At 38.4% G+C, this 25,817-nt stretch overlaps 2 protein-coding genes across 4 annotated transcripts in view; one reads left to right on the top strand and one right to left on the bottom strand.

Annotated features, from left to right (window-relative positions):
• Positions 1 to 12,926: 12,926 nt before the first annotated feature.
• Positions 12,927 to 25,817, top strand: part of ZNF106 (zinc finger protein 106) — a 77,344-nt gene continuing 64,453 nt past the window's right edge. For 2 of the 3 annotated variants that reach the window (XM_036737028.1, XM_036737026.1), the window contains exons 1-2: positions 12,927 to 13,064; positions 25,064 to 25,145. In XM_036737028.1, the coding sequence (XP_036592923.1) occupies positions 25,092 to 25,145 (54 nt within the window). In that variant the 5' untranslated portion in view covers positions 12,927 to 13,064; positions 25,064 to 25,091. The remainder of the gene's footprint in view (positions 13,065 to 25,063; positions 25,146 to 25,817) is intronic. The other variant, XM_036737027.1, reaches the window with a different exon arrangement.
• On the bottom strand, positions 16,231 to 16,542 carry LOC118830137 (cysteine-rich and transmembrane domain-containing protein 1-like). The gene is given in 1 exon segment (XM_036737032.1): positions 16,231 to 16,542. A coding segment is annotated over 1 exon segment (312 nt).

The following is a 25,817-nucleotide window of genomic DNA, read 5'->3' as shown; positions in this document are numbered from 1 at the left end:
TTAAAAATACTAGAGAGTATAGGAATAAATGGAACTTTCCTTAAAATGATAAGTAGTAGCTGTCTGAAGTCATCAGCAAGTATTATCTTTAATGGGGATAAGCAAGAAGCCTTCCCAATAAGATCAGGGGTGAAACAAGGATGCCCATCATCACCACTATTATTCAATATTGTACTAAAAATACTAGTCTTAGCAATAAGAAAAGAAAAAGAATTGAAGGAATTAGACTAGGCAATGAGGAAACAAAGCTATCGCTCTGCAGATGATATGATGGTATACTTAAAGAATCCTAGAGAAACAACTAAAAAGCTACTTGAAATAATTAACTACTTGTAACCGGAATGGCCTTTGTTTACTTTGAGTGACTCAGCTTACCTCATTGAGCCTCTGGACGCTGTGGCTTGCTCTCCCGGGGCAGGAAGTCCAGCGACCATACCAGGAATCAGAATTTCCTGTGTGATGAGTCATGGGGCTGGCTGAGGGGAGGTGTTACCTCCAGAACCCGGTCTACCCTAGGGGGAGGGGCCAAGTCAAGAACCAATTGGCCCTGGTCATTCAGGTGGCGCTTGATGATGTCAAAAACTCTATAAGAAGGGAGAGGACAGCTTGAAGCTCTCTCTTTTTCCTCTTCTGGTTGGTGTGGGAAGCAGCGGCAAGCAAGCGTGACTCTGGGCCAGCCCTTGCTCTCGGGCCGAGCCCAGATGTTGGTAACTATGAATTGTATTGAGTCTGTCTGTTGATATTTGTAATTTGTTTGTATTTTGGTTTTGAGGTTCGGGGTGCTGGTTTGTTTTTCCCCCAAACTAAATGAATGTTTTGAACCTCAGGGTGCTGGTTTTTTCCCCTGAAGTAAGTCAATAAATCTGTATTTGGTCTGTCTCTTGATGCTTGTCTGTATGCTCCCCTGAACTAACTGAACGCTAACTGAATGCTGGCGTTTTCCCCTGAACTAAATGAATGTTGTCTGTATGCTAAGTGAATGCTGGATTAAAGTAAGCTGGTCAACCCCTTCACCATGCTTTCCTTGTTTAAGCAGATAAAAAGAACCTGTGCTTTCCTGGCAGCTTCCTGGGTCCTGGCAGCCCCCTGGGTGCCGGCTGTGGGGGAGGGATCTTACGCCCCCACCGAAGCTGCTAGCTGGGTTGTTAAAACGCTACTTTAGCAAAGTTGCAGTATATAAAATAAACCCATTAAATCATTAGCATTTCTGTGTATTACCAACAAAGCTAGCAAAAAGAGATAGAAAAAGAAATTCCATTTAAAATAACTGTATATGATACAAAATATTTGGGAATCTACTTTCCAAGATAAACCCAGGACCTATATGAATACAATTACAAAACACTTTTCACACAAATAAAGTCAGATCTAAACAATTGGGAAAAATATCAATTGCTTAAGGGTCGGCCAAGCTAATATAATAAAAGTTCTGCCTAAATTAATTTACTTTTCAGTGCCATACCAATCAAATTACCAAAAAATTATTCTATAGAGATAGAAAAAACAATAACAAAATTCATCTGGAAGAACAAAAGGTCAAGAATATCAAGCGAATTAATGAAAAAAATGTAAAGGAAGGTGACCTAGCCATACCCTATCTAAACTATATTATAAAGCAGCAATCATCAAAATTACTTGGTACTGGCTAAGAAATAGAGTGGTGGATCATTGGAATAGATTAGGTACACAAGACACAGTAGTAAATGATTATAGCAATCTACTGTTTGATAGGCCCAAAGACTCCAGCTTCTGGGATAAGAACTCACTGTTTGACAAAAACTGCTGGGAAAACTGGAAAACAGTATGGCAGAAACTGGGCATAGATCAATGTCTGACACTGTATACCAGAATAAAGGTCAAATGGGTATGTGATCTAGGTATAAAGGCTGATACTATAAACAAATTAGGGGAGCAAAGAATAGTTTATCTGTCAGATTTATGGAGAATAGAGGAATTTATGACCAAACAAGAAATAGAGAACATTACAAAATGCAAAATGGATAATTTTGATCAGAGCAAATATAGGCCTCATTTCTCAGATATATAGAGAACTGAGTCAAATTTATAAGAATAATTATAAGAATAAGAACTGAGTCAAATTTATAAGAAAAATTTATAAGACTATAAGAATATCCCCAATTGATAATTAGTCAAAGGATATGAACAGGCAGTTTTCAAGATAAAGAAATTAAAGCTATCTATAGTCACATGAAAAAATGCTCTAGATCACTATTGACTAAAGAAATGCAAATTAAAACAAATCTGAGGTACCACCTCATACCTATCAGAGTGGCTAATATGCCAAAAAATGATAAATGTTGGAGAAGATGTGGGAAAATTGGGACACTAATTCATTGTTGGTAGAGTTGTGAACTGATTTAACCATTCTAGAGAGCAATTTGGAAATATTCCCAAACTGTGCATGCCCTTTGATCCAGCAATACCACTACTAGGTCTATATCCCAAAGAGATCATAAAATAGAGGAAAGGACTGAGATGTACAAAAATATTTTATAGCAACCCTTTATGTGGTGGCAAGTAATTGGAAATTGAGGGAACATCCATCAATTGGGGAATAGCTGAACAAGTTGTAGTATATGAATGTAATGGAATACTGTTGTGCTATAAGAAATGATGAGCAGGCAGATTTCAGAAAAACCAGGAAAGATTTAGATGAACTGATGCTGAATGAAGTGAGCAGAACTAGGAGAACACTGTAAGCAGTAACAGCAACATTATGCAATGATCAAGTACGATTGACTTAGCTCTTCTCAGCAATGCAATGATCCAAGACAATTCTGAAAGACTCATGATGAAAATGCTGTCCACATCTAGAGAAAGACCTATGGATTCTGAATGCAGATCAAAGCATACTCTTTTCACTTTTTTGTGGCTTTTCCCTTTTGTTCTGTTTCTTCTTTCACAAAATGATTAATATGGAAATATGTTTACATGATTGCATACGTATAACATATCAGATTGCTCGTCATCTTGGGGAGGGAGGATGGAAGGGAGGGAGAGAGGGAGAAAAAATTTGAAACTCAAAGTCTTATAAAAAATAATGTTGAAAACTATCTTTACATGCAATTGGAAAAAATAAAATACTATTTACCAAAAAAAGAAAAAAAAAAGATTATCAGTTGAGAGGGTGGGGTGAGGTTGAGTCATAGGGGATTTGAGACGGCATGAAAAGATTTGGAAGAGCTTCTGTGGTTGGATATTAAGTTGATTAGGGAAATGTAGAAAGATTGCCTAATAGCAATGAGGATTTAGTTGAGTTTATGTAACATAAATGCGTAGTTGACCCGGTCAGCATGGTTGCATGATTTTCTCCAATTTTATTTAGCATCACATCTCTAGGAGCAAAGGCAGTAGATGTTAGGAGTAATCTAAGACTAAGGCTTTGGTGGGCATAATCAAAGATATAATTGGGGGCAAGGGACTCACAAGTAGAAGACAGTACAGTTAAAGTGTTTGAGCAAGGGGTTAAGATGGGAAAAGAGAAAAGTATGGCTAGTTCAGGGATAATGACCTAGAAGTGAACTGAGAGGAAAAAGAACAGAGTTTGGTGTGAAAAGGTTGAGGAAGCAGTGGAAAGCCAATGGATTATGATTAGATAAAGGAGTTTCAGACAACCTGGATGTGGAAGCAGTGCTCTTGGGAGAGATGGCAAGATCAAGGGTGTGGTTGCAGCCAAGGTGGTAGAGTGATAGGAAGCAGTGAAAGAGTTCCCATCCACATACTCTTTCAGATAGATCTAGAAAATATATCAAAGTGACTGCTGGGAAAACTGGAAAATAGTATGGCAGAAACTGTACATAGACTAAAGTCAAAACGGGTTCATGATTTAGGAATAAAAGCTGATATTATAAGCAATTTGGGAGAGCAAGGAATAGTTTACCTGTGAGATTTATGGGAAAGGGAAGAATTCATGACCAAACAAGAGAAAGAGAGGGTTACAAAATGCAAGATGGATAATTTTGATTATGCTAAATTGAAAAGTTTTTGTACAAACAAAGCCAATGCAACAAAGATTAGGAGGGAAGCAGAAAATTGGGAAAGAATCTTTACAATCAGTATCTCTGATAAAGGCCTCATCTCTAAAATATACAGGGAACTGAGTAAAATTTATAGAAATACAAGTCATTCCCCAAATCAGAAATGGTCAAAGGATATGAGCAGGAAGTTTTCAGAGGAAGAAATTAAAGCTATCTATAGTCACATGAAAAAATACTCTAAATCACTATTGATTAGAGAAATGCAAATCAAAACAGCTCTTAGGTACCACATCTCTCCTGTCAGATTGGCTAACATGACAAGACAAGAAAATGATAAATGCTAGAGAGGATGTGGGAAAATTGGAACATTGTTACCTTGTTGGTGGAGTTGTGAACTGATCCAGCCATTCTGGAGAGCGATTTGGAATGATGCCCAAAGGGCTATAAAAGTGTGCATACGCTTTGACCCAGCAATAACACTTCTAGGGCTGTATCCCAAAGAGATCACACAAGTAGGAAATGGACCAGTATGTACACAAATATTTATAGCAGCTCTTTTTGTGGTGGCAAAGAATTGGAAATCAAGGAGATGCCCATCAATTGGGGAATGGCTAAACAAATTGTGGCATATGAATGTAATGGAATACTATTGTGCTATAAGAAATGAGGAGCAGACGGACTTCACTATAACCTGGAAAGACATATATGAACTGATGCTGAGTGAGGGGAGAAGAACCAGGAGATCATTATGCACAATTACAAACACAAGGAATCTGTAAGTACTAACTTTAATAAACTTGGCTCTTCTCATCAATGAAAGGTTCAAAGACAGCTCCAAAGGACTCATGATGGAAAAAGCTATGCACATCCAGAGAAAGAATTATGGAGTCTGAATGCAGATTGAGGCAAACTATTTGCTCTCTTTTTTTTTATTCTTTTTTCTTTTTTTGGTTTCATTTCTTCTTTCCCATGATTCATTCCATTGGTTATGATTCTTCTTTACAACCTGACTACTATGTAAATAAGTTAAATGTGAAGGTATATGTAGAATCTATGTTGGATTACATGCCATCTTGGGGGGAAGTGGGGAGGAGAGTGAGGGACAGAAAATTTGGAACTCAAAAACTTGTGGAACTGAATGTTGTAAAGTAAAAATAAAAAATAAATTAAAAAAAAGAAAATATACCAGATTGAATCCTGATGGGGTAATCCAGAAAAAATCAGCTCAGTTTAGCATAAGGAGACAGACAAGGAAGTCTGTGGATATTGGGGATAGGTTAGCCCAGGACCACACCATGGGAAGCACTCTAATTACCAGGGAGAGGCTGTATACCACTAGTGGAGGTCCCAGATCCAAAGCTATACTGGAACATTGTGAAATAGAGATGTGTGAACTGGCAGCTTTGTCAAACACTAACCAATCCTGGATTAAAGATTCAGAGTGGACTAAGAAGAAAATCTATACACAGTTGTAGCATTCTCAGGGAGGGAGGCCCTGGGCTATATATGGAGAAAGAAAGAAGTTTAGAAGCCAGCAGAAACAACCCAGAAGTAGAACTTTATTTTCAATGTCTAGCCCAGCCATTAGAGGAATAACCAGGGTAGAAATCCTAGACCAAGGGGGAACCTACAGTTCTGCTCTGAGCCAAAAGGGTTTTCCAGCTGGCTGACAGAGTTAGAGTCCAGAAGCAATCTATTCTTGCTCAGACCCAAAACCAGGTCAGAAACTTGCAGAGCTCAGACCAGGGGACCAGCCACAGACTTTGTCCTGGATCAGACTACTTTGGGAGCATTAAAAGCTTTTGGATCCCCAGATTGTCCCTGAGATCCTGGAATAATACCACATTCAGTACCCCAAGAAAGCAGCAACAGGACCAGCACAGAGCTTCCCTCCAAAAGTGTGCAGAGCCCAGCCCTAAAATCTAGTCTGAAGTCATGAAGTACCCTAGAAGAATGGACAAACAAACAAAAAGAACATAGTAAGCTATTAAGGAGGCAGGGATGCTCAAGATACAAATGCAGAAGATGGGAATGACTCTAAAACATCTATGAGCAAAGCCTCACAGAAAAACACAGCTTGGGCACAGATTCTACTAGAATTCCTAGAGGAAATTAAGCAAGGGGTTTTTTTAAGTTAATTTTTAAAAAATAAATGTAATTAGAACATTTGAGGAAAAATTGGAAAAGAAATTAGAGCTATGGAAGAATTGGAAAGATAATTAATAGCTTGGTACAAGAGGTACAAAACATTGCCTAAGCAACAAACTCTCCCAAAATTCAAATGGACCAAATAGAAGCCAATCACTCCATGAGACAATAGGAAATAGATAAGCTATCTCATAGGAAAAACAACTGATCTGGAAAACAAAGGTGAAAAAAATTGAATCATTGGACTATTGAGGCCATAGCCCCCCCACCCCCCATACCTTAGGCATCATATTTCAAGAAATCTCAAAAGAAAACTGATGAGATCTCTTAGAACCAGAGGGGAAAGTAGAAATAGAAAGAATCCACTGGTCACCTCCTAAAAGAAACCCCAAAGTGAAAACCCCTAGGAATAACATAGCCAAAATCCAGAGCTTCCAGGTCAAAGAAAAAATGTTGCAAGCAGTCAGAAAGGAAGAATTCAAGTATCAGAGAGCCATAGTCAAGATCAAATGCCATTTAGCAGCTGCTACAATAAAGGAATAAAGAGCTTGGAATACCCTATTACAGAAGGTAAAGCATATAGACTTATAAGCAAGAATAATTTACCCAGCAAAAATTAATGCTACAAGGTAAAAAAACTGGCTTTTAATGAAATAGAGAACTTCTAAGTCTTTCTGATGAGAAGACCAGAGTTGTAAAGAAACCATGAAGTAAATATAAGAGTGAATAAAAAAATAAAAAAGTAAACATGTATAAACAACAATAAAAGACTAAACTAAGATGAACTGCTTACATCATGTACGGGAAGATGACACACGTCCCCTCTCATTCTTATTATCGTTAGGATTCATAGAGAAAGTCCAATTAGACAAGGCCTCAGAATGGTTCTGTTTTGATAATTGTAATAAAAGAATGCAAAGAGAAGGAAAGAGGAATACACTGGGGTGGGGGGAAGAAGGCAAAGGAAAGTTAGGGGAAATTCTCACACATAATCAGGGTGCAAGTAGAAATATATGCAAACAAAGAAGAAGGGGTAGCTAATACTTGACCTTCACTTGCATCTGAATTGGTCAAAAGAAGGAAGAAATTGGGCAGAGAAATACATTTCACTCATCAAGGAAATAGGGAAAGGGGAGAAGCTGGGAGGGAGAATTAGAGTGAAGTGACACAGTGGATAGAGTGCTGGGCTTGGAGTCAGAAAGACTCATCTTTCTGAGTTCAAATCTGGCCTCAGACACTACCTATGCAACCCTGGGCAAATAACTTAACCCTGTTTGCCTCAGTTTCCTCATCTGTAAAATGAGCTAGAGAAGGAAATGGCAAACCGCTCCATTACCTTTGCCAAGAAAACCCCAAATGAGGTCACAAAGAGTGATACACAACTGAAAAAATGACTGAAGAACAACAGATTAAAGAAGAGATTAGTCCTAAGCAAAACAAATTCTAGTGATATACAAAAATATTTATAGCTCTTTTTGAGGTAGCAAAGAATGGGAATCTGAGAAGGTGTCCACAAATTGGGGAATGGATGAAGTGATAGAATATATAAATGTGATGGAATACTATTATGCTGAATTTTTAGAATAATAACCAATTAGGATTCCAGAGGACTAATGATAGAGAGATGAAGGACTCAGAATGCAGAGTGAGACAAATATTTTTTAGGATGTGGCCAATGTGGAAATTTGTTTTGATTGACTATGTATATTGTAATGGATTTTGTTTTTGTTCTCAGTGGGGCTTAGGGGATGGGTTGGGAGAATTAGAAGGAAAATCTTGGCTCTTTGAAACAATACATACATACATAGAAGAAAACTTGAAGAAAACTCTGATCAACACAACGACTAACCACAATTCCTGATGACTCATAATGAAGCATGCTGCCCACCTCCTGAGAGAGAGGTGATAGACTCTAAGTGCAGATTCACACACACACACACACATGCACACACACATACATATATTTAAGATATGATTTGTGTGAAAATTTGTTTTACTTGACTATACATATTTGTTTTTCCTGCTTTCTCAGGTGAGGGTTGGGGGAAGGAAGTAGGACAGAAAGAAGACTAATATTTTTTGAAAACAAAAATTAATTTAAAAAAGGAGGATGTGACCATTTTGAGGTAGGCATGAGGAGTACATTATGGAAAATGAATAGGTTGAAGAAGTAGGAAGTTAAGGTATTTGAGGAAATATCAACGTGTATGTTGAAATCCCCTAGTATGAGGGCAAGAGTTGGAGAGAAAAGACAGTGTCAGTTAAAGAAGTAACATTGAAGATGGAAGGGAGTGTCTTAGAGGTCTATAGATAACAGCTACCAGGATTTTCATTAGATAGTAGATATGGATTGTATGGACCTCAAAGGAGGAGAGGTTACTGTCTCAGCAGTAAGAGGAAAACCTGGAAGTGGCAATGGAGAGCAAGGAGTATTCCAAGACCTCCACCTTGACCAGTCATTGGAATGAGTTAAAGTGTAGCCAGTGCTGGAAAGGGGAGTCAAATCTCAGCTTGAGCCAGAATATGGAAGGAGTAGGAAAGGAAAAGATTTAAGATGAAAACAAGTTGCCTATAGATATGTATAGATAAGGCATTTCAGAGGGCACAGTGGAAGAGATAGGTAGAGTTTACCTGGGACTTTGGGGTAGGTGGGTGAAGAGGCATGAGAATAAGGAATTGAAGTAGTGGAGAATGGGTTTGGATGATAACCTATAGGAGTTCAGAAGCACTGGATTGTGAAGAGGTTGCTAATCATTAAGGGAAGAAATTAGACAGATTTTCAAAGTCAATAATGTTCTGACATAAGGGTGGAGTGCTTTCACAGCCTTGGGCAATTCAGGCATGGGGGATAAGAACTTGGAGTAGGAGTGATTCAAGACTCCTCAGAAAAGTAGATACAGTTGAGACCTAGGAAAACCACCTCTCATCTTCCATTGAGTTAGCACTATGCAAAAGTTACTTTGTATTTAGTATGTATCTATTTTGTATTTATCTCTCAATGTACATTCATGTCAACCTCTCCTTTCTCCTTTCTGGGTTTTCATGTACTACTGTCTTCTAGTTCTCTTGTTTGATCACTCATCTCCTTTTCTAGATCTTCAATGACTATCTTTTGAATGCTTAAATGCTTTGAACTGGTCATCTCAGAAGCATCTCAAACTCAGCATGTTTAAAATAGAACTCACTATTTTTCCCCCAAACACACCCATCTTTGGAACATTACTATTTCTGGCAAGGGTGCTACTATCTTTCCAGTTACCCAGGTTTACAACCTTGTTGTCATTCTCAACTCTTCACTCTCAGTCATCTTGTATCCAATCAGTTGCCACATCTTGTCATTTCCACTTGTATATTTCTTATATCCTTCCTCCACTCACATAGTGCTCATCACCTCTCATCCGAACTATTGAGTAAATTATTTGATCTCCCTGTCTAAAGTCTCTCTTCAATCTAATCTATCCTCCTGTAACAACAATGCTACTTGCCACTATTGTGGCTCTGCAAGACCAACAACACCAGCACACAGGATGGCTGCTAACACAGATTCTTTGATCTACTTTTCTAAGGAAAGCAACCTTAAGGGGTTTATGATCCCATTTTAATTAAAGATATATATATATATATGTATATATATATGTATATATATATATATATATATATATATATGTATATCATTCATTCACCTAGTTCAAGGGAAAAAATGTCAGCACCCTGAACTTTCAGAGAAAACACAAACAGAAATTACACACAGAAACTATACAAACAGCAAAATAACACAAATCAGCAGACAGGCTTCTAGCTGTCTTTCCAAGACATCACATACATAGTTACCAAAGAGAAAAGCACTAACATCTGAGTTTTTCAAAGGGGGGTGGGGGCTCCTTAATGGCTACGCAGTCAAAAGGTCAAATCACAGGATACTCTTCCAGTGAGTAAGCCCCAAGCAAAATGCTAACCTCAGAGCATATATATATATATATATATATATATATATGTATATATACTTCTTCAGGGTCGGAGTGTTTCACACCTCTCCTGACTTAACTCGCAAAAGGGTATGGGCCTCAAATGAAGGCAAGACTTAATCAAAGGCACTTGATTGCTTTAGTTCTGAAGAAACACTCCAAAACAAAAAACAACGAAAGTCCCACTTTACTTGCCATTACACCTCCACATCACAACTAAAGTGATTTTCTAAAAATGCTGGTCTGATGTCACTCCCCTATTCAATAAACTCCAGTGACTCCCTATTACTTTTAAGATCAAATATGAATTCTGTTTGGCGTCTAAACCTTTCACAACTTGACCCCAACCTACCTTTCTAGCTTTCTGTTTACTTCTTTCAGAGGAGTAATTTCAGTGTAGTCAAACTGGATTTCTTATTGTTTCTCATAGATGTCACTCCATCTCTTGTTTCTGTGATTTTGAGCTGGTCATTTCTCTTGCTGGAATCAACATCATCCTTACTTACTCCTACTAGAACACCTTCCTTCAAGAATCAACCCAAGTATCATCTTTTCCCTGAAGTCTTTTCTCATACCATGGTAATTTTGACATATGCATGTGTGTACACACACACACATGCACACACACACAATTTCATTTTTGTCTCTGTATTCCAAGCACATAATACAGTACCTGGAACACCAAAGACACTTAAATGCTTTGTGATTAACTGAAGTACAATGAGGCATTTAAAATTAGTTGGTGACACAACTTATTTCTGAGAAGATAACATTCCCTTCTCACCTCTACCTCTTTGAGGTCCGACATTGTTTTAGAGTTCAGCTCAAATACTGTAATACAGGGAAAATTAGGAACACCTGTTAAACCCCTAGCTACTGACAAGAACTCCCAGGAAGAATGGACTCAGAAAACTTTAGCATTTAGCAAACCCCCTGGGACTCCATGACTCCACCAAGGAATGTCAATAGATAGGACCATCCCATTGAAGGATAACCTGACAGACCCTTTCTAGCAGATATCCCTGGGGCTCGGTGACTCCACCAAGGAATGTAAAGGAGATTATCCCACTAGTAGATAACCTGACTGAATCTTTTTTTTTTTTTTGCTTTTTGGCAGGGCAATTGGGGTTAAGTGACTTGCCCAAGGTCACACAGCTAGTACAAGTGTCTAGTGTCTAAGGCCGCATTTGAACTCAGGTTCTCCTGACTCCAGGGCCGGTGCTCTACTCACTGTGCCACCTAGCTGCCCCGTGACTGAATCTTTTGATCAGCCAGGACCTTTGTTCCCGTACTCCCACATATCCTATATAAGCCAAGCTGTCATCCCAACATGTGGCCATTGATTTGTGGTTCCAGTACCCCAATGGCTGAGGGCTAATAAATTCTCCACTCAAAACTTATACTCTGTGGTGTGTCTTGCTCGCTTCTGGTACAATACCACTTTATACAGAACTTTCCAGATCCCCTCTTTCTTAGCTACTGGTATCCCCCCCCCCCATTCCTTTGTATTTGCTGGGTATTTTGTATTTACTTTTATGAGTACATGTTCTTTCTCCTGATAGAATGTAAACGTCTTGTGGGACAGGATTATTTTTTTTTTTTTGGCTTTAAATCTCCAACTCTTAAAAAAAAGTGCCTGGCCCATAAGTGGTCAGTCAACAAATGCATGGTGAATCTTTAATGACGAAAATTTTGAGTTATGTCTAAATTTCCCAGATGCATATTTGCCCTAATTCTTCTTCAAATGTCCTTAGACTGCAGCCCTACGATTATTCTTTAAAGCAATTCATCCTTTGTATGCTTTCTCTCTCAGGTATCAGGAGAGTACAAACAGTATTTCCTGTTGTGGATGAATATTGAGGACTCAGGATGTCATATATAGTTAATTAGCAAAGTTTCTTAGAGACTTCTGAAAGGGGGACAGGGTACACTGCAAGTTCACCATTAGGTTTGGGAGAAGAGTCTGTCCAGTGATTTCATTGAAATAGAGATCTCTGCCTCCGGAAAACTCGCTCTACTCAAGTCGATCTCCAACTACTCTTATAGAGTTGCCTGGGGGCACTGAAAAGCTTAAGTTACTTGCTCAAGGTCACACAGAACCTGTAAGTGTCCGGAAGTTGAATTTGAACCCAAATCTTGTGTACTCAAGGTCAATTCTCAACTACGCAAGCATTGAAGTAAATACTACAAAATAAGTACTTTTAAGTAAATACTACAAAATACATATTATGTACATTCCAAGTTACTAGTTGGGAGGTGGAGGAGGGGGAAGAAAGGAAGGTGATAAAAAATGCCTTGAAAGGGTTTTCTTTTGGGGGAGGAGGTGTGAGGTAGGAGGGGGTTTAGGAAGACGTCTAAGTGTCCGTAAGGACTCCTCCTAGAACTGGGGCCAGGTTGGGGGGTGGAGTCAGACCAGGGAGCACCGGGACAGGACTCAGCAGGTGAGGAAGGAGCGGGAGACCTGTAGAGCAGGTCGGCAAACTTCGCCGACTTCTATCTTTTGCCCACACCTGGCTCTGCTTAAACGAAACTCCAGCCTGAAGAAAGCCGGTGCCTAGTACGGCGGGAGGCTCTTGCAAGAACTGCCTTTCCTCGCAGTTCTAGCCCCTTCTCTCGTGGCTCCTTCCCGTCTTTTTTTTTTTTCCAGGTAGACTCTTCGTCGTCCCTCCCTCGCCTCCCTCTCCCCGCTTCCACCCTCAAGTTGTGCATTGTTCGCGCTCACGTTTTTAAATAAAGCTTTTGGCCGCTCCTGGAAGGCTAAGTGAGAGGATAGCGGTGACCAAATGCGCGAGCGCAGGCGTGGCGGCTCGCGCATGCGTGGAGGCGGCGGGACCCGGCGGGGAAAGAGGGTCTGGGAGCGGGCCACCGGACCCCAACAGGAGGCCACGGCCGGGGGTGGTGAGGTCCTCCTCGCCAAGGCCTCGGCGGCGCGATGGAGTAAAGGAAGTCGAGTGTGAGTACTGAGGGTCCGGACCAGGTCGGGCGGGCTAGCTGGGAGAGCGGGCCGGGGACCTACTCCCCTTGGGGGGCTTCCTAGTATCTAGCGTCTCAGCCTACCTTCAGCCCAGCTGGGCCCGGCCTGGCTGGGCTTCTTCTGTCTCCGAGGTTCGGATTTTCTCGGGGACTGTGCTGGAAAGGCAGCCCCACAGCATTGGCTCCGGAGGACCTCCGAGGCTCTGCTTCTCCTGGAAACCCAGAGGGTCCCCAAAGAGCTTCTGTTTTCCCTTCTGTCATGGAGCAAAGAGAGAGGGATCTGTTCGTTTAGGGTCATGACATCAAAGGTTAAGCCCTAGAAGGGATCTTAGGGGTCATCTAGTCTGACCTTCCTCATTTTACAGCTCCCCAGAGACTAAAAGATTGGTATAAGTGGCAAGAATTATGACTCAGGGGCAGGTCCTTCAACTCCGAATCCACTGTGCACCAAGTTGCAACCCATGCATCTGGATCTTAATCTGTCTTTGGAGGAGTAATTCTGATCAGTATTTTGCACGTCACTTTTATACTTACCTTAGAATAGTTTAACCACAGTTTCGTTTTTGTGTTTAGCTTCCTGGTTTGTAGATTTCATAAGAGTTTGTCTTTTGGAAATGTTCACATCAATCAGTTTCCATAAGATCCTCTTAGGGAAATAACAAGTTTTAGTAAACTAATTACAAGAATTAGAATGGCAAGACAGTTCAATATACAGGAGATTAAAAAAGAAAACACATCCAGTGTAAAATCTTTCCTCCAAAAGGGATCGTTTGGCTAGGACTTGAACACATCTGTGCAATATGAAAATGAACTTCTAAATAGAGCTACTTCTGCGTAGTTTTTCAGTCTAGTCTCTTTTTCATTTTAGTATGTAACCTTGTGGAAGCTTTGATTTTGTTTGATTCTTAGGCTGTTGTGGGTCATTACAACGTGAGGTTACATTGCAAAGGTAAAGTAGGATACTCTTGACTCAAACCGGTTCGTTCTGAATCTGGATAATTCTGAGACTGGCTATGATAATCTGTGAATAACTATTGGCTGTTAAATATGATTTTTCTCTATAATCAAGCAGAGCTAAGGGAGTTTTTCCCTCCTCTCCTCTCCTCTCTTCTCTAGTTCTTGTGGCTCCATCTTATCTTTGTTTCTGGATGGGAAGTTTCTGTTTGTACCCCAATGGCTTTACTCATATTCCTATAACTTTGCACTTCAATGTGCCCCCTCTCTGGCTCTCAACCCTCTGTCTATTGTTTTTCCATTTGAATGTAAACTCTTTGGTTTGAATTTGTATTACCAGTGTTGAGTAGCTTTTCAGCCCTTTTTTCACGTCATAAATGCAGTGGCATTCAAATAATGAAGATTAAGAATTGGATAAACAGTTGTAGACTTAGAAAATAGAACCAAGAAAACTATATTTCTTCATCTGTAAAGTGAGGGGCCCCGACTAGATGGCCTCTGAAGTCCCTTCCAGCTCTAGTTCCATGATCCTTCTTTCTTCCATCATGACAATGACTGATGTGTGAAAGGAACAATAAAACAAAACAGAACTCTGTGTAATTATTTTTAAAACGTATCATTCAAACACTGAACAATATAGCAATAAAATTTGCCACAGTTTGCTCCCGGCTCTGGCAGGTCATGGAATTTATTAAATTCTTGCAAGCATTTAGGTACAGAGCCGTTATAAGTCTGTTAATTGGGTGGCATGGGGAATGAAATAAGTAAAAACTTTCTTGTGGACAGCCTTGTTACTTTTGTGAGTTTTGTCCTGCAGGGAATAACAAGAAGTTACTGGAGGTTGTACACATTTTGAGGCATTTTTAGTTAGCAGCTTTAGACATGAGTTTAAAAAACTAAGAGGAAAAAGGTGTATGGATTAGTCTTAATTTAGTCAGTACATTCATTGAGCACATATATACCCTACATTATAATAGACCCTGTAAGGAGGTAGATAGCAAAAATAGTTTGAGGGTTTGATTGGAGAAAGAAAACAAATAACTAGTAGTAATAGGTCAGTGATGTCATCAAGATAGATATTCCCCGTTCTCATTCTTGACCTCTTGTAAATCTTCCCTTAATAATTCACTCAGTGCTAGAAGCCTTCTTTTAGATCTTGCTTTTGAGTAAACAAGCGCTCCAATGCTTTTTTCAGTCTTGTGTTTCTTAAATATCTTTTTTATGCTGCTGTGCTTACCGTGCATCTGTCCATTGTCCTTTGGATAACTTGCAATTTTAATTTTTTTTTTGGATATTGCAGTATATTCTTATTTGTAGCCATATAGCATTACCAGGGATTATTAGTGGTTTTTTCCTTCATTTTTTTGTTAAATATTTCCCAAGTACATGTAAAAATTTTTTTAACAATCAATTTTGCACATTTTGAGTGATATGTTCACCAAGCATAAGAAATTTGATATTAGTCACTGAAGCCTGACCTTTCATTGGAAAAGGGCCTTGAGTTCAACTCATACTTTCCTTTTTACAGATGAAGAAATGGTGACCCAAAGAAGTAAGATGACATCTAAAGCTAGTAGTGACCTTTGGGTAGAAGCCAGATCCCTGTCCAGTGTTCTTTCTGTATCAAGTCTCTTTTTACACATTCAATATATATTTGAGTGCTAAAGATACGCAAGATAAGGTTCTTACCGTAAGGAAGTCTTATAGTCTGTTGAAGCATATGCACAAATACCTATGGCATGGGATGCTATATATGTGCCAAAATGCCAGAAGAGTTCAGTTTTTTTGGGGGGGGGGGCTTTTACAAAATTTATTGACAAGGGAATATTGAAGCAATAATTAGAGAGTTAGTTAGGAAAGAACTCATTCAGGGGCTTGTATTGTTGCATATTTTGCCACTGCCACGAACAGTACAACTTAAAATTATAAATATAAATTTCATACTCAAGCCTTTGGCCAAAAAATCATTTAGCACATTTGTTAGCACAAGTATGATAAAAAATTAGAAAATGAACATTAAAAATATGTCACTAAATTAAACTAAATAGCAAAAAATCATTACTAATCTAAGATCTCATGTTGTAGTTGAGATAACTGCAGAACTTGTCATTCATTATAGCAGTAGCCATCAGGATTCTCAACTCCATCAGTTGAGGATACAAAGCTTTCTGGTAAGAGGAAGTGGAGGCTGTTCAAGTTAGCATGTCCCAAAGGCAACAGCAACAGAGAGCAGTCCAGCAAACTGTGAGGCAGGTAGCTTGGCCTGTGTTATCCTGTCTTTGGTCTTCTACCACATACACTGTGGTTTTGGGTGCTTCTGGAGGGGATCCACCCTGCCAGCCATACTATGACTAGCCTTGGTATGGATACACTGCCTTAGGGGGTAGATTTGGCTCTTGAGGCCCAGGAGGATATGCTTGAGGACCCCCTGTTCGCTGTACATATGGTAGATATGGGGCAGTTGGGCCTGTGTCCGAGTAGGGTGGAGGACTTCCGTAATTCATATGGGTATGAAAACCATTCCTCTGGCTTCTGGCCACTCAGTGCCTCCTTCAGTGGGTTGCAGGACGTGAGACTGAAGAATGAATTCGATTCAGAGTTCAGTTTTAATACAAACTATGCTAGTACTTCCATTTTGGATCACATTGCTGGTTTGATAAATCTTCCCTCATTACAGTTATAGGAAACACATATTTTGGAGTGAAGTCAAGAAATCTGAGTCAGGAAAATGGGTAGTCCTAGTAATCATGGCCAAGAAGTGGAATGAATTACAAGAATGGTTTTCTGAGTTAAATATTAGGAAGAGAAAGGAGATCTGAAGGTGGCTTAATCCACATTAAGGATAGTTAATAGTTATGTTCTGAGGAAATAAATCCTGGACTTTATATCTAGGACTTTATGGAACTCAGGTTAAAATGAATCCAATTAGATAGTAATAGAATCCAGTTAGATATCACAGTGCTGTATAATAGTTCACATAACTTATTGATTTAGAACTGGAAGGTCATCTAGTCCGTCCCATTCATTTTAGAGATGGAAGATCTGAGGCTCAAAGAAGTTAAAATAGCAAGTGGCAGAGCCAGGATTTAAACACAAGTCCTCTGATTCCACATCGAGTACTTTTGCACAATATCATGAATTAATGAGATTGTTTAAGGGTATAGTTATGGCTATATTATAATTTCATGATTTGAAAGAAGGATGTTTAAGAAGAGAAACATAAAATGGAGGTCATTCTGTACTAGGACTTCTTAAGCTAGGAGTCTGAAAATTGATTTAAAAAATATTTTGATAACTATATTTTAACATAATTAATTCCTTTACAGTCTTAGGTATTTTATACATTTTTAGAAACATTATTTTAAGAAGAGTTGCCATTTGTCTGGCTGTCACCAGACTGCCAAAGGGGTCCATGACACAAGAAGGGCTTCTTAGCAGACAAAATTATTCACTAAAAGCTTAATCTCAAAACAAATGTAATAAACTAACTCAATTGTTCTTAACCCCTTATGCAGCTAGGTGGTACAATAGTGAGAACTGTGGGCCTGCATGAGGAAGACCCAAGTTCATACGTGGCCCCAGACACCTAATAGTTTTGTAATGCCAGGCAAGTCACTTAACTTCTCTTGTCTTCCTCATTTTACTCGGGTTTAAAATAGAGTTAATAACAGCACCTACCTTCCAGGGTTGTTCTGAGGATCAAATAAGATAATATTTTTAAAGAGCTTAGCACAGTTCCTTGCATATAGTAGGCACTTAATAAGTCTTTGCTTCCCTCCTTCCAGAATGTTTGTAAAATGAGTATAACAAATTACATACGATTACAGAGGAAACAATTATATTTAAATAAAGATGTAATTTTTTTTCCCTCCTAAGTTCATGAACACCCTAAAATCTATCCACAGACATTTTTTTCACAGATTGTGAAATCCTGTTCTAACTAGAACCCAACTAAACAGAACTTTCAATTAGATGTTTAAAAAAGTTACATCTTCTAATAGAAAGGAGAAAATCACAACCCAAACCTTGATAAAAAATATAGTTGGTATTTAGTTAAAGTTATTTCTAGGGTGTATTTTAAGGCTAGTGTACATATATTGTATATTCAATCTCCAGATACATATATGTATGTGTGTGTATTTGTAAAATGGTCAGAATAATGAATATGCAAGGCTACTGGAACCTCAGTCATCAAAATGGAATTAAATATTTTCAGTAAACCACATTTGCCAACCCAGGAAAACAAACTTTTGCTATCTAGAACCATAAGAAAGTAAGTTGTAATTTATAAAATTTTTTTCAAGAGCTGACATTTTTTTCTCCCTTGAAGCACCAAGACATTTTTAATTTTAACTAGTTTGGATAGAGATTAGTATTACCCGTCTCTCTGCTTTCTGTTATGATTTACGATGAATCATGAATGCCGTGAATCTCTTCATGGGGTTGTCATTTATCGCGCCACTCTGTCATTTCTATAGTGCCCACTACGTGCTGGACACTGTGCTAAGTGCTTTAAATATTATTTCGTTTGATCCTCACAGCAGACCTGTTAGGTGGGTGTTGTTACTACTCCTACTTTACAGTTGAGGAAACTGAAGCAAACAGAAGTTAAGTGACTTGCCCAGGTTCAGAGAGCTGTGATGTGTCTGAGGCTTCGCTTGAATTTGGTTTCTCCAGGCTCTATCCACTGAAGCAACTAGCTGCTTCCATTTAGAAGTATGCATTTGTGTGTGTGTTTACCTCCATGTTAAACGGCCCCTTTGAACTATGCTTATTTTCTTTTTTTGTCTTCTTTATTAACTAGCTTTCCTGTCATTTTCCTTGTTCCCTTGCTTTACTTTGCTTTGCTTGTAGTTAGTAACTTGGAAAGAAATTTCTAGTGAAGTAACCCAGGGATTTCTTCTTGGTCCTGGGCTGTTTAACCTTTTTTTTTTTTTTTCTTAGCAATAATGTAAGCTTAAATGCTCATCAGATTTGCCGATGAAAAAAAGTTGGGAAGGTTAGTTATAGGTTAGATGATAAGGTCCAAAAAGGCAAGAACAAGGGTGGGGGCCTGACATACTAAATAGTAGAACATTTTAATAGAGATAAATGTAAAGTTCTACATTTGACTAAAATAATAGCTTCAGGCATTGTACAAGATCAGGGGAGTTGGCAACAGGTTTGTTTGAAAAATAGCTGGAATTTTTAATAAGCACAGTATGAGTCAGCAATTTAACTTATACTTCAGTTCTTTGAATACAAAGCTAATGTAGCATCATATTCAGAACTTAGGTGATGATAATCACATTATCTTTGCTGATGTGTTCAATTCTGGGCACATTATATTTTATTTTTATCTGCATTCCCCTTTTCTTTTTTATAATATTTCTATTAATATCTTCCATTTTTACACCATTCTTACTTCTAATATCTCTTCCCTTTCCTACTTCTTATGCACCCCTCATTGAATCATTCTGTGCACATTTTAAGATGCACATTCAGGAACTTGGAGAGCAACCAGAAGAGGGTGACCAGTATGGATGGTGAAGGCCCTCAAGACTGTGCTTTATAAAGTTCAGGTGAAGAAACTGGGTATGTGAAATCTGAAAAAAAGGTTTAGGGAGGACATAATTTCTGTCTTATGCTTGAAAGGCCTGGGTGAAAGAGGGAGTAGATTATTGTTTTGCTTGTCCCCCCAAGTCAAAACTAGAAGCTACAGGTGGATGTTTTAGAGAGGCAGATTTAGCTTCCGTGTAAAGAAAAACTTCCCAGCAAATTAGAGCTGTCCCAAAGTGTAATGGGCTGCCTTGGGAGCTGTAGTTGGATCTTCTCTGGGAGTCTTCAAGGATAGAATAGAGTTGGGGTTGTTGTAGACGATTCTTGTTCAGGTATGGGTTGGACTTCATGGTGTTGTCTGAAATCTCTGTGATTCTCCCTTTGAGAATGTCTTCCTAGCAGTTACCCTTTCTTTCCTATTATGATTTGTTCCAGATACCCAAGTTTATCAGAATTGTGTGTAAAATAACTAATGAACTCTGAATGAGGGTCTTTCCTTCCCTTCTTAATGACTGCTGTCTTCAATTTAATTAGACTTGCAGTTAGCTGAATTCTAGATGGGTAAAGCTGTTATTGGAATAATCTTTTATAAAAACTTTTTAGTTGCAATACTGTACTTGAAACAGAGTAGAACTACCTAGTTAAGCAAAAAGTATAATTAAAAAGATAGTTTTTACATTTCCCTTATATACCAACACCGCCTCTCTCCCAGAGAACTATAACAGCCTAAAGAACAAAAAAAGAAGAGGAGGATAAAAAGATTAGACCTATAAGTGTTTTACACCCATGGATCCTCTGCTGCTGAAGACTGGAGAATGGTATGGCCAAACTATTGTAAGAGATGAGAAGAGAGATCTTTAAAATGCTTTCCTTTATTTTTTAAAGTAATTTAAATTTTATTCATTCCTTTTGTGTGTATATTCTCTGCATCCCCTTGAGCCTTCCTCTGTAAGGAAGAGAATAGTTATGCAAAACTAACCTACACTGAGACTGCTTCTGATACAATCCACACTCATGATCCCCTATCCAAAGAAAGGAGGGGAGGTGTCCTGACTCTCATGGAGACTGATGCATTTTTCCTATTTGTCCTCCTGGTATAGACATTACTTACAACCTAATTGTACTTCCTCTGATTCTTTTAGCTTACGTTATTGTAGTCATCATGCATATTGTTTTCCTTATTCTAACTTCACTGTGCATTAATTTCTACAAGCTTTCCTATGTTCCTCTAAATTCCTCATTCATAATTTTTTAGTGTTGAATACTATTAGATTCATATGCCAGAATTTGTTCACTTATTGCCCAGTGTGCATCCACTTTATTTCCAGTTCTTGGCAACCACAAAAAGCACTGCTATGAACATTTTGGTATATATGGGATCTTCATTCTGTATTTGACTTCTTTGTGGATTTTAGTGGACTTTCGCATCATTCATACTTGTTTCCCAGAAATAGTTGGACCTTCTATAGTCTCTGTGTTTTTATTTGGTCCTGTCAAAATAAATCTGCTCTACCAAGGCATATGGCAGGCAGGCACCCTTTCTCAGAAGAGTTTAGTTTTAGGCTACTGTTAGCAGGGCTTCTGAGGTTTGGTTTGGTTACTGTCATGAAGGGCTGGGATTTTGATCCATTTTATGTCTAATATCCCTTTCTCCTTAACAAGTTAACCCATGTCTAGTGCTTTTTCTGTTTGGCTGTGAATGGGCAATGACACTCATTTCTTATTTATTTAACAGCCTTATTTATTCAGCAGACAGGTCCTTTTCTTCAGGTTAGGATTGGAGTTGGGGGGAATGCAAGATACACATGAACACACAATTGTCATAGTGCAGACTAGGATATCAGCTTGAGAGATGGGGTGCTATGGAAGGCAATATTATTTTTTTAGTAGTAACTAATTTTTAGTATAAAATCATACTTGAGCTTTAAGGGCAAAGTTGATGTGATGAAAAAGAAGGTAAAAAGTGAGAGTAAGAAAGGAGAGGGAAATATATTTGGCTGTATGCCTCTCTCCCCAAAAATTTTATGTCATTTCAATGTTGTTTTATGCAGTTACATTCCCAAATTTTTTAAGTTTAGTAATCTCTTCCTAAGAAGATTATAACACTTCCCTTAGTAGATCTAATTTATTATAGACTCGGAAAGAGATATGTGGAGAGGCCCACCTTGATTGGTCTCTGAATTATTTTAAAATTTAAAAGCAAGTGTAGCCATTTGCTTAACTTCAGTTGTATATTCCCTCAGCACCAAAGGAGTCCCACACATGATGTTTTTATATACTTTATATTTTTATATATTTAGTATGTACTTTTTATATGGTTCTTCAGAGTCTTAAATTATCCCTCCCAAAATGAATCTTAGTAGTATTACTAGTTATAATTTTTCTTAATATTCATGCTTGCTACCTGTTTTTTGTACTTTGTTAATTTTTATAGTTAGTCAACAAATAATTTATTAAGCAAGCTGTGCTAAGCACTAGGAATACAAAGGAAGGCAGAAACATAATGAAGGCATCAAAATGAATTGGGAAAGGCTTATAGAGAAGGAGAAATTTGAAGGAATATGTGAAGGAAGCCAGAAGTAAAGTTGGAGGGTGCAGATAATGTGCAAAAAATTGTACGTATAAGATATGAAATGAAAATGAAAGTGAAATGAAAACCTGCAGAAAGTGAGAGTTGAACGAAGTCTCGAAGGAAGCCTCTTATTTGAGAGCCTGGATTAAAGAACATTTTTTAAAATGTATTTTTCCTTTTTTTATTATGAATTTAAGAAACAAAGATTTCAACATATAAAGAACAGAAAAGAATATTATATATTAAACAGCTTCTGTTGCATAGTTTGATTTAAAACCACCCTGCTTATTTGTGTTCCCTTCTGGACTTCTGTAATTTCTTTACTATTTCATTGATATGTCATTATCATTTTGAGCCTTAAAAATATCCACCTATGTTTTATAGAATGCCCTTTATTGCCTTAGAACAGGAGACTGCAAATTAGATTCTATGGGCCAAATCCAGCTTGCTGTCTGTTTTTATATGGCCCATGAGCTAAGAATAGTTTTACATTTTTAAATACAATATTTAAATAAATAAATGCAATATTTAAAATGTAATACACACAAATAAGTTTGTACAAAATAAATACAAGATGATTTTGGAGGAGGTGTGGTAGCATCTGGATACTCTGCCCAAACTTAGGTAGGAGAAAGCATTTGGCAAATTAAACAAAACCGGTCAAAACAAGTTGGGTAGTTGCAGTATTCCACACCAGCAGTCTAAAATGAATATATGCTCTTTAGGGTGGTCGCATATATGCCAGTAGAGTGTGAGTCATATGCATGTCAGTACTGTAATGTTTGACATAGCTGGTAGATATAATAGCAAGTGTCTCTTCTGCCTTTGAAATAATGTTTCTTTAAGCCATCTTTGGGCTTGTGGCTTATTCTGTTGTGTACAGATCTTATACGCCTCTGATAATGTTTCCATTAGGGATCAGTTAAGCCTACTCTTTCTTTAGGTTATCATCACCCTTTTGTTGTGATAAAGTAACAGTCAGATTTGTGTTGTAGTTCTGGCTCTGCTACTTAAGTCAATTGTTTCGTCTGGACTTTTTTCCTTTCCCTGTAAAATGAGGGGTTTGGGGTAGATCAGGAGTTCCTAACTTTTCTGGTTTTTGTGTCCTGGACCCCTTTTATATCTGTGGACTCCTTTTCAGAATTTTTTTAAATGCATAAAACCAAATATGTAAGATGATGAAGGAAACCATTTATATTGAAATAGAATGATATTTACAAAACAAGTTCATGGACCCCATGTTAGAGAGTTTTATTTGGAAGTGAATATATTATGAGATATTTGTTATATGAATAAATGCTTTGTTCTCTATGCTTCCATCAGTTCTGATGGAGACATAATTCTTTTATTCCTGAAGGTAGGACAGAGCTACATTCTAGCTAGATTACACTGATGGGGCTACTTTGACAATCTTACATTAGCTAGAAGGCCACAGTGATTCATTTAGCAGATAATTATTGAACCTCTGCCATGTGCGTGGTGCTAGGCTAGACCCTGGGGAGATGCAAAGACCAGGCATGTTTCTTCTATAAAAAAGAAAAGTGAATGCACATGGAGGGGTGGTTGCACAGGCGTCTGTTAGCTTAAGAGCAGCTGCCAGGCAGGCCTTGTGAGAATCCTCACGCCCTTTTTACAGGTGAAAGAGAGAAGGTTCTCTGAAGGAAAATAACTTTCTCTGGATGGTGAAGTAAGGAAGGTTCATGACAGTAATGACCTTTAAGGATAGAGAAGAGTTGGTGAGGCAGAACTGATGAGGAGGGAGGGCAGTCTATCTATTTGATGGCATCAAAAGAGAGGCCCAATCATGGTATCATGGGAGGCACCTTAGAAATCAGGGAGTTCAACTCCTTCGTCAGATGGATGGAGAAACTGAGGCCTACACAAGTAAAGTAACTTAGGGCTAAGGTCACACAGGTGATATAAGTGGCAGAGATAATATTTGAATCTGTGTCCCTTGATTCTAAATACAGTGCTCTTTGTACTATGCTTCTTTCATGAAAAAAAGGCATTTTTTTTAAGGAGATTTTGCTTTTCACAGTAATTATTATTCTGTAACTTCACAGCCCTTTAAAAACATGCTCCTTCTATGTAGTGCAATATTATAACTAACTGATAGCAAAATCTCAAACATGATGTCATTACTAATACTGGACTCACCTGTGCATTCCGCAGTGTTCTCCTATACAAATAAGTATATTTTAGAGAAATGGACTAGATTTCCAGAATGCCCATAAAAATACTGGCTTTTACCTTGTCATGTTAGAGCTTTCTTATTGAATGAATATTAATAGAGCTGTGGTAAATGAAGACTAATCTACCTCTAGTCCCACCACCCCTCTATTTTTAGAAGAGCAGCCAGTCAGGCAATGGAAGGAGAAGGGGCAATATTGATGACTATGAGGAAATAAATAAGTAAAGATAAAGTAAAAGAGTGATAAAGAAGTGACACAGAAGTAGACAATATTGGGATGTGTGAGTTGGGTCATGGCAGCAGTGGGGTGTTGAGTGAGAGCTGGAGTAGAGTAATTCATGCTTCTTTTAGCTAGCTGTTTCTTCTTTGTTGCCTGCAACATAGAGACTAAGCCTTGAAGGGGAAGGGGAACCACTTTCTTTTAATGTACCATTGAGATCCATCTCCTTGGAGATTTGGCTTATGGTGAGGAAAGGAATGGAAGGACCTCTCCAGTGGAGAGATGGGATTGGGGGTTTGGAAGGAAAAGCATCCCTGTACAATGCGCCTTTGGATCCTAGGAGGGAGTGAAAGTGGAGAATGTACCAGGATCTCGGAGACAGGAAAGTTTTTCTCTACTCAGCCCTGTCTCATCTAGCATTTGGGAATATAAGATGTGGTTACTCAAGTCTTCTAAGAAGACATTAATGTAAAAGGAATACTGATTGTTACCTTTTTGTTGCAGGCGAGGTGTGAAGTCTGCTCCAGTCACTATGGTACGAGAACGAAAATGTATATTGTGTGATACTGTATACAGCTCAAAAAAGGTAATGATGGGAGAATACGAATCTTGATTTTCAAGGTTTACAATTTTCAGAGTTACTCTGTGTGTATACATATATTCTCCATTCAAGTTCTTCTGATACCAGGTCCTACTTAGCTAGGTTTTTTTGATAGAAGAGAAGATAACTACAGGGAGGAAGGATAGTGTGAGCAAGAAAGTGTAGTGTAGTATTTTGAGAGATGTTAAGGAAACTGGCATGACTGAAAATGAAATTTGTGTGGAGAGTAGTAGAAGGTAGGGTTAGATATAGAGCCAGTAGAAGGCCTCCTATCTTCAGGCTGAGTGAAGAGTTTAGAAGAATCTAGTAATGAATCTCTTTTCTCTTGAAGTCATTGGTGCATAACAAAATTAACTAAGGTATATAAAAATTTGGAGGGGAGATAGATTTTAAAAAATTATCTGTAGTGGCAGCTAGGTGGCACAGTGAATACAGCACCAGCCCTGTAGTCAGGAGGACTTGAGTTCAAATCCAGCCTCAGATACTTGACACTAGCTGTGTGACCCTAGGCAAGTCACTTAACTCCAATTGCCTTGCCCTTCCCCATGTGTGCTTAAGTGTGTGTGTATATACATACATTTATGTATACACATACAGGTATATCATGCCTATAAAGAATTTTAATTCATTGTCTCTTGGTTTAGAGGTGACTCTAGG

The sequence above is a fragment of the Trichosurus vulpecula genome, chromosome 8 (genome assembly GCF_011100635.1).
Source record: "Trichosurus vulpecula isolate mTriVul1 chromosome 8, mTriVul1.pri, whole genome shotgun sequence".
NCBI lineage: Eukaryota > Metazoa > Chordata > Mammalia > Diprotodontia > Phalangeridae > Trichosurus > Trichosurus vulpecula.
This window is presented reverse-complemented; position numbering and strand designations above follow the sequence as displayed.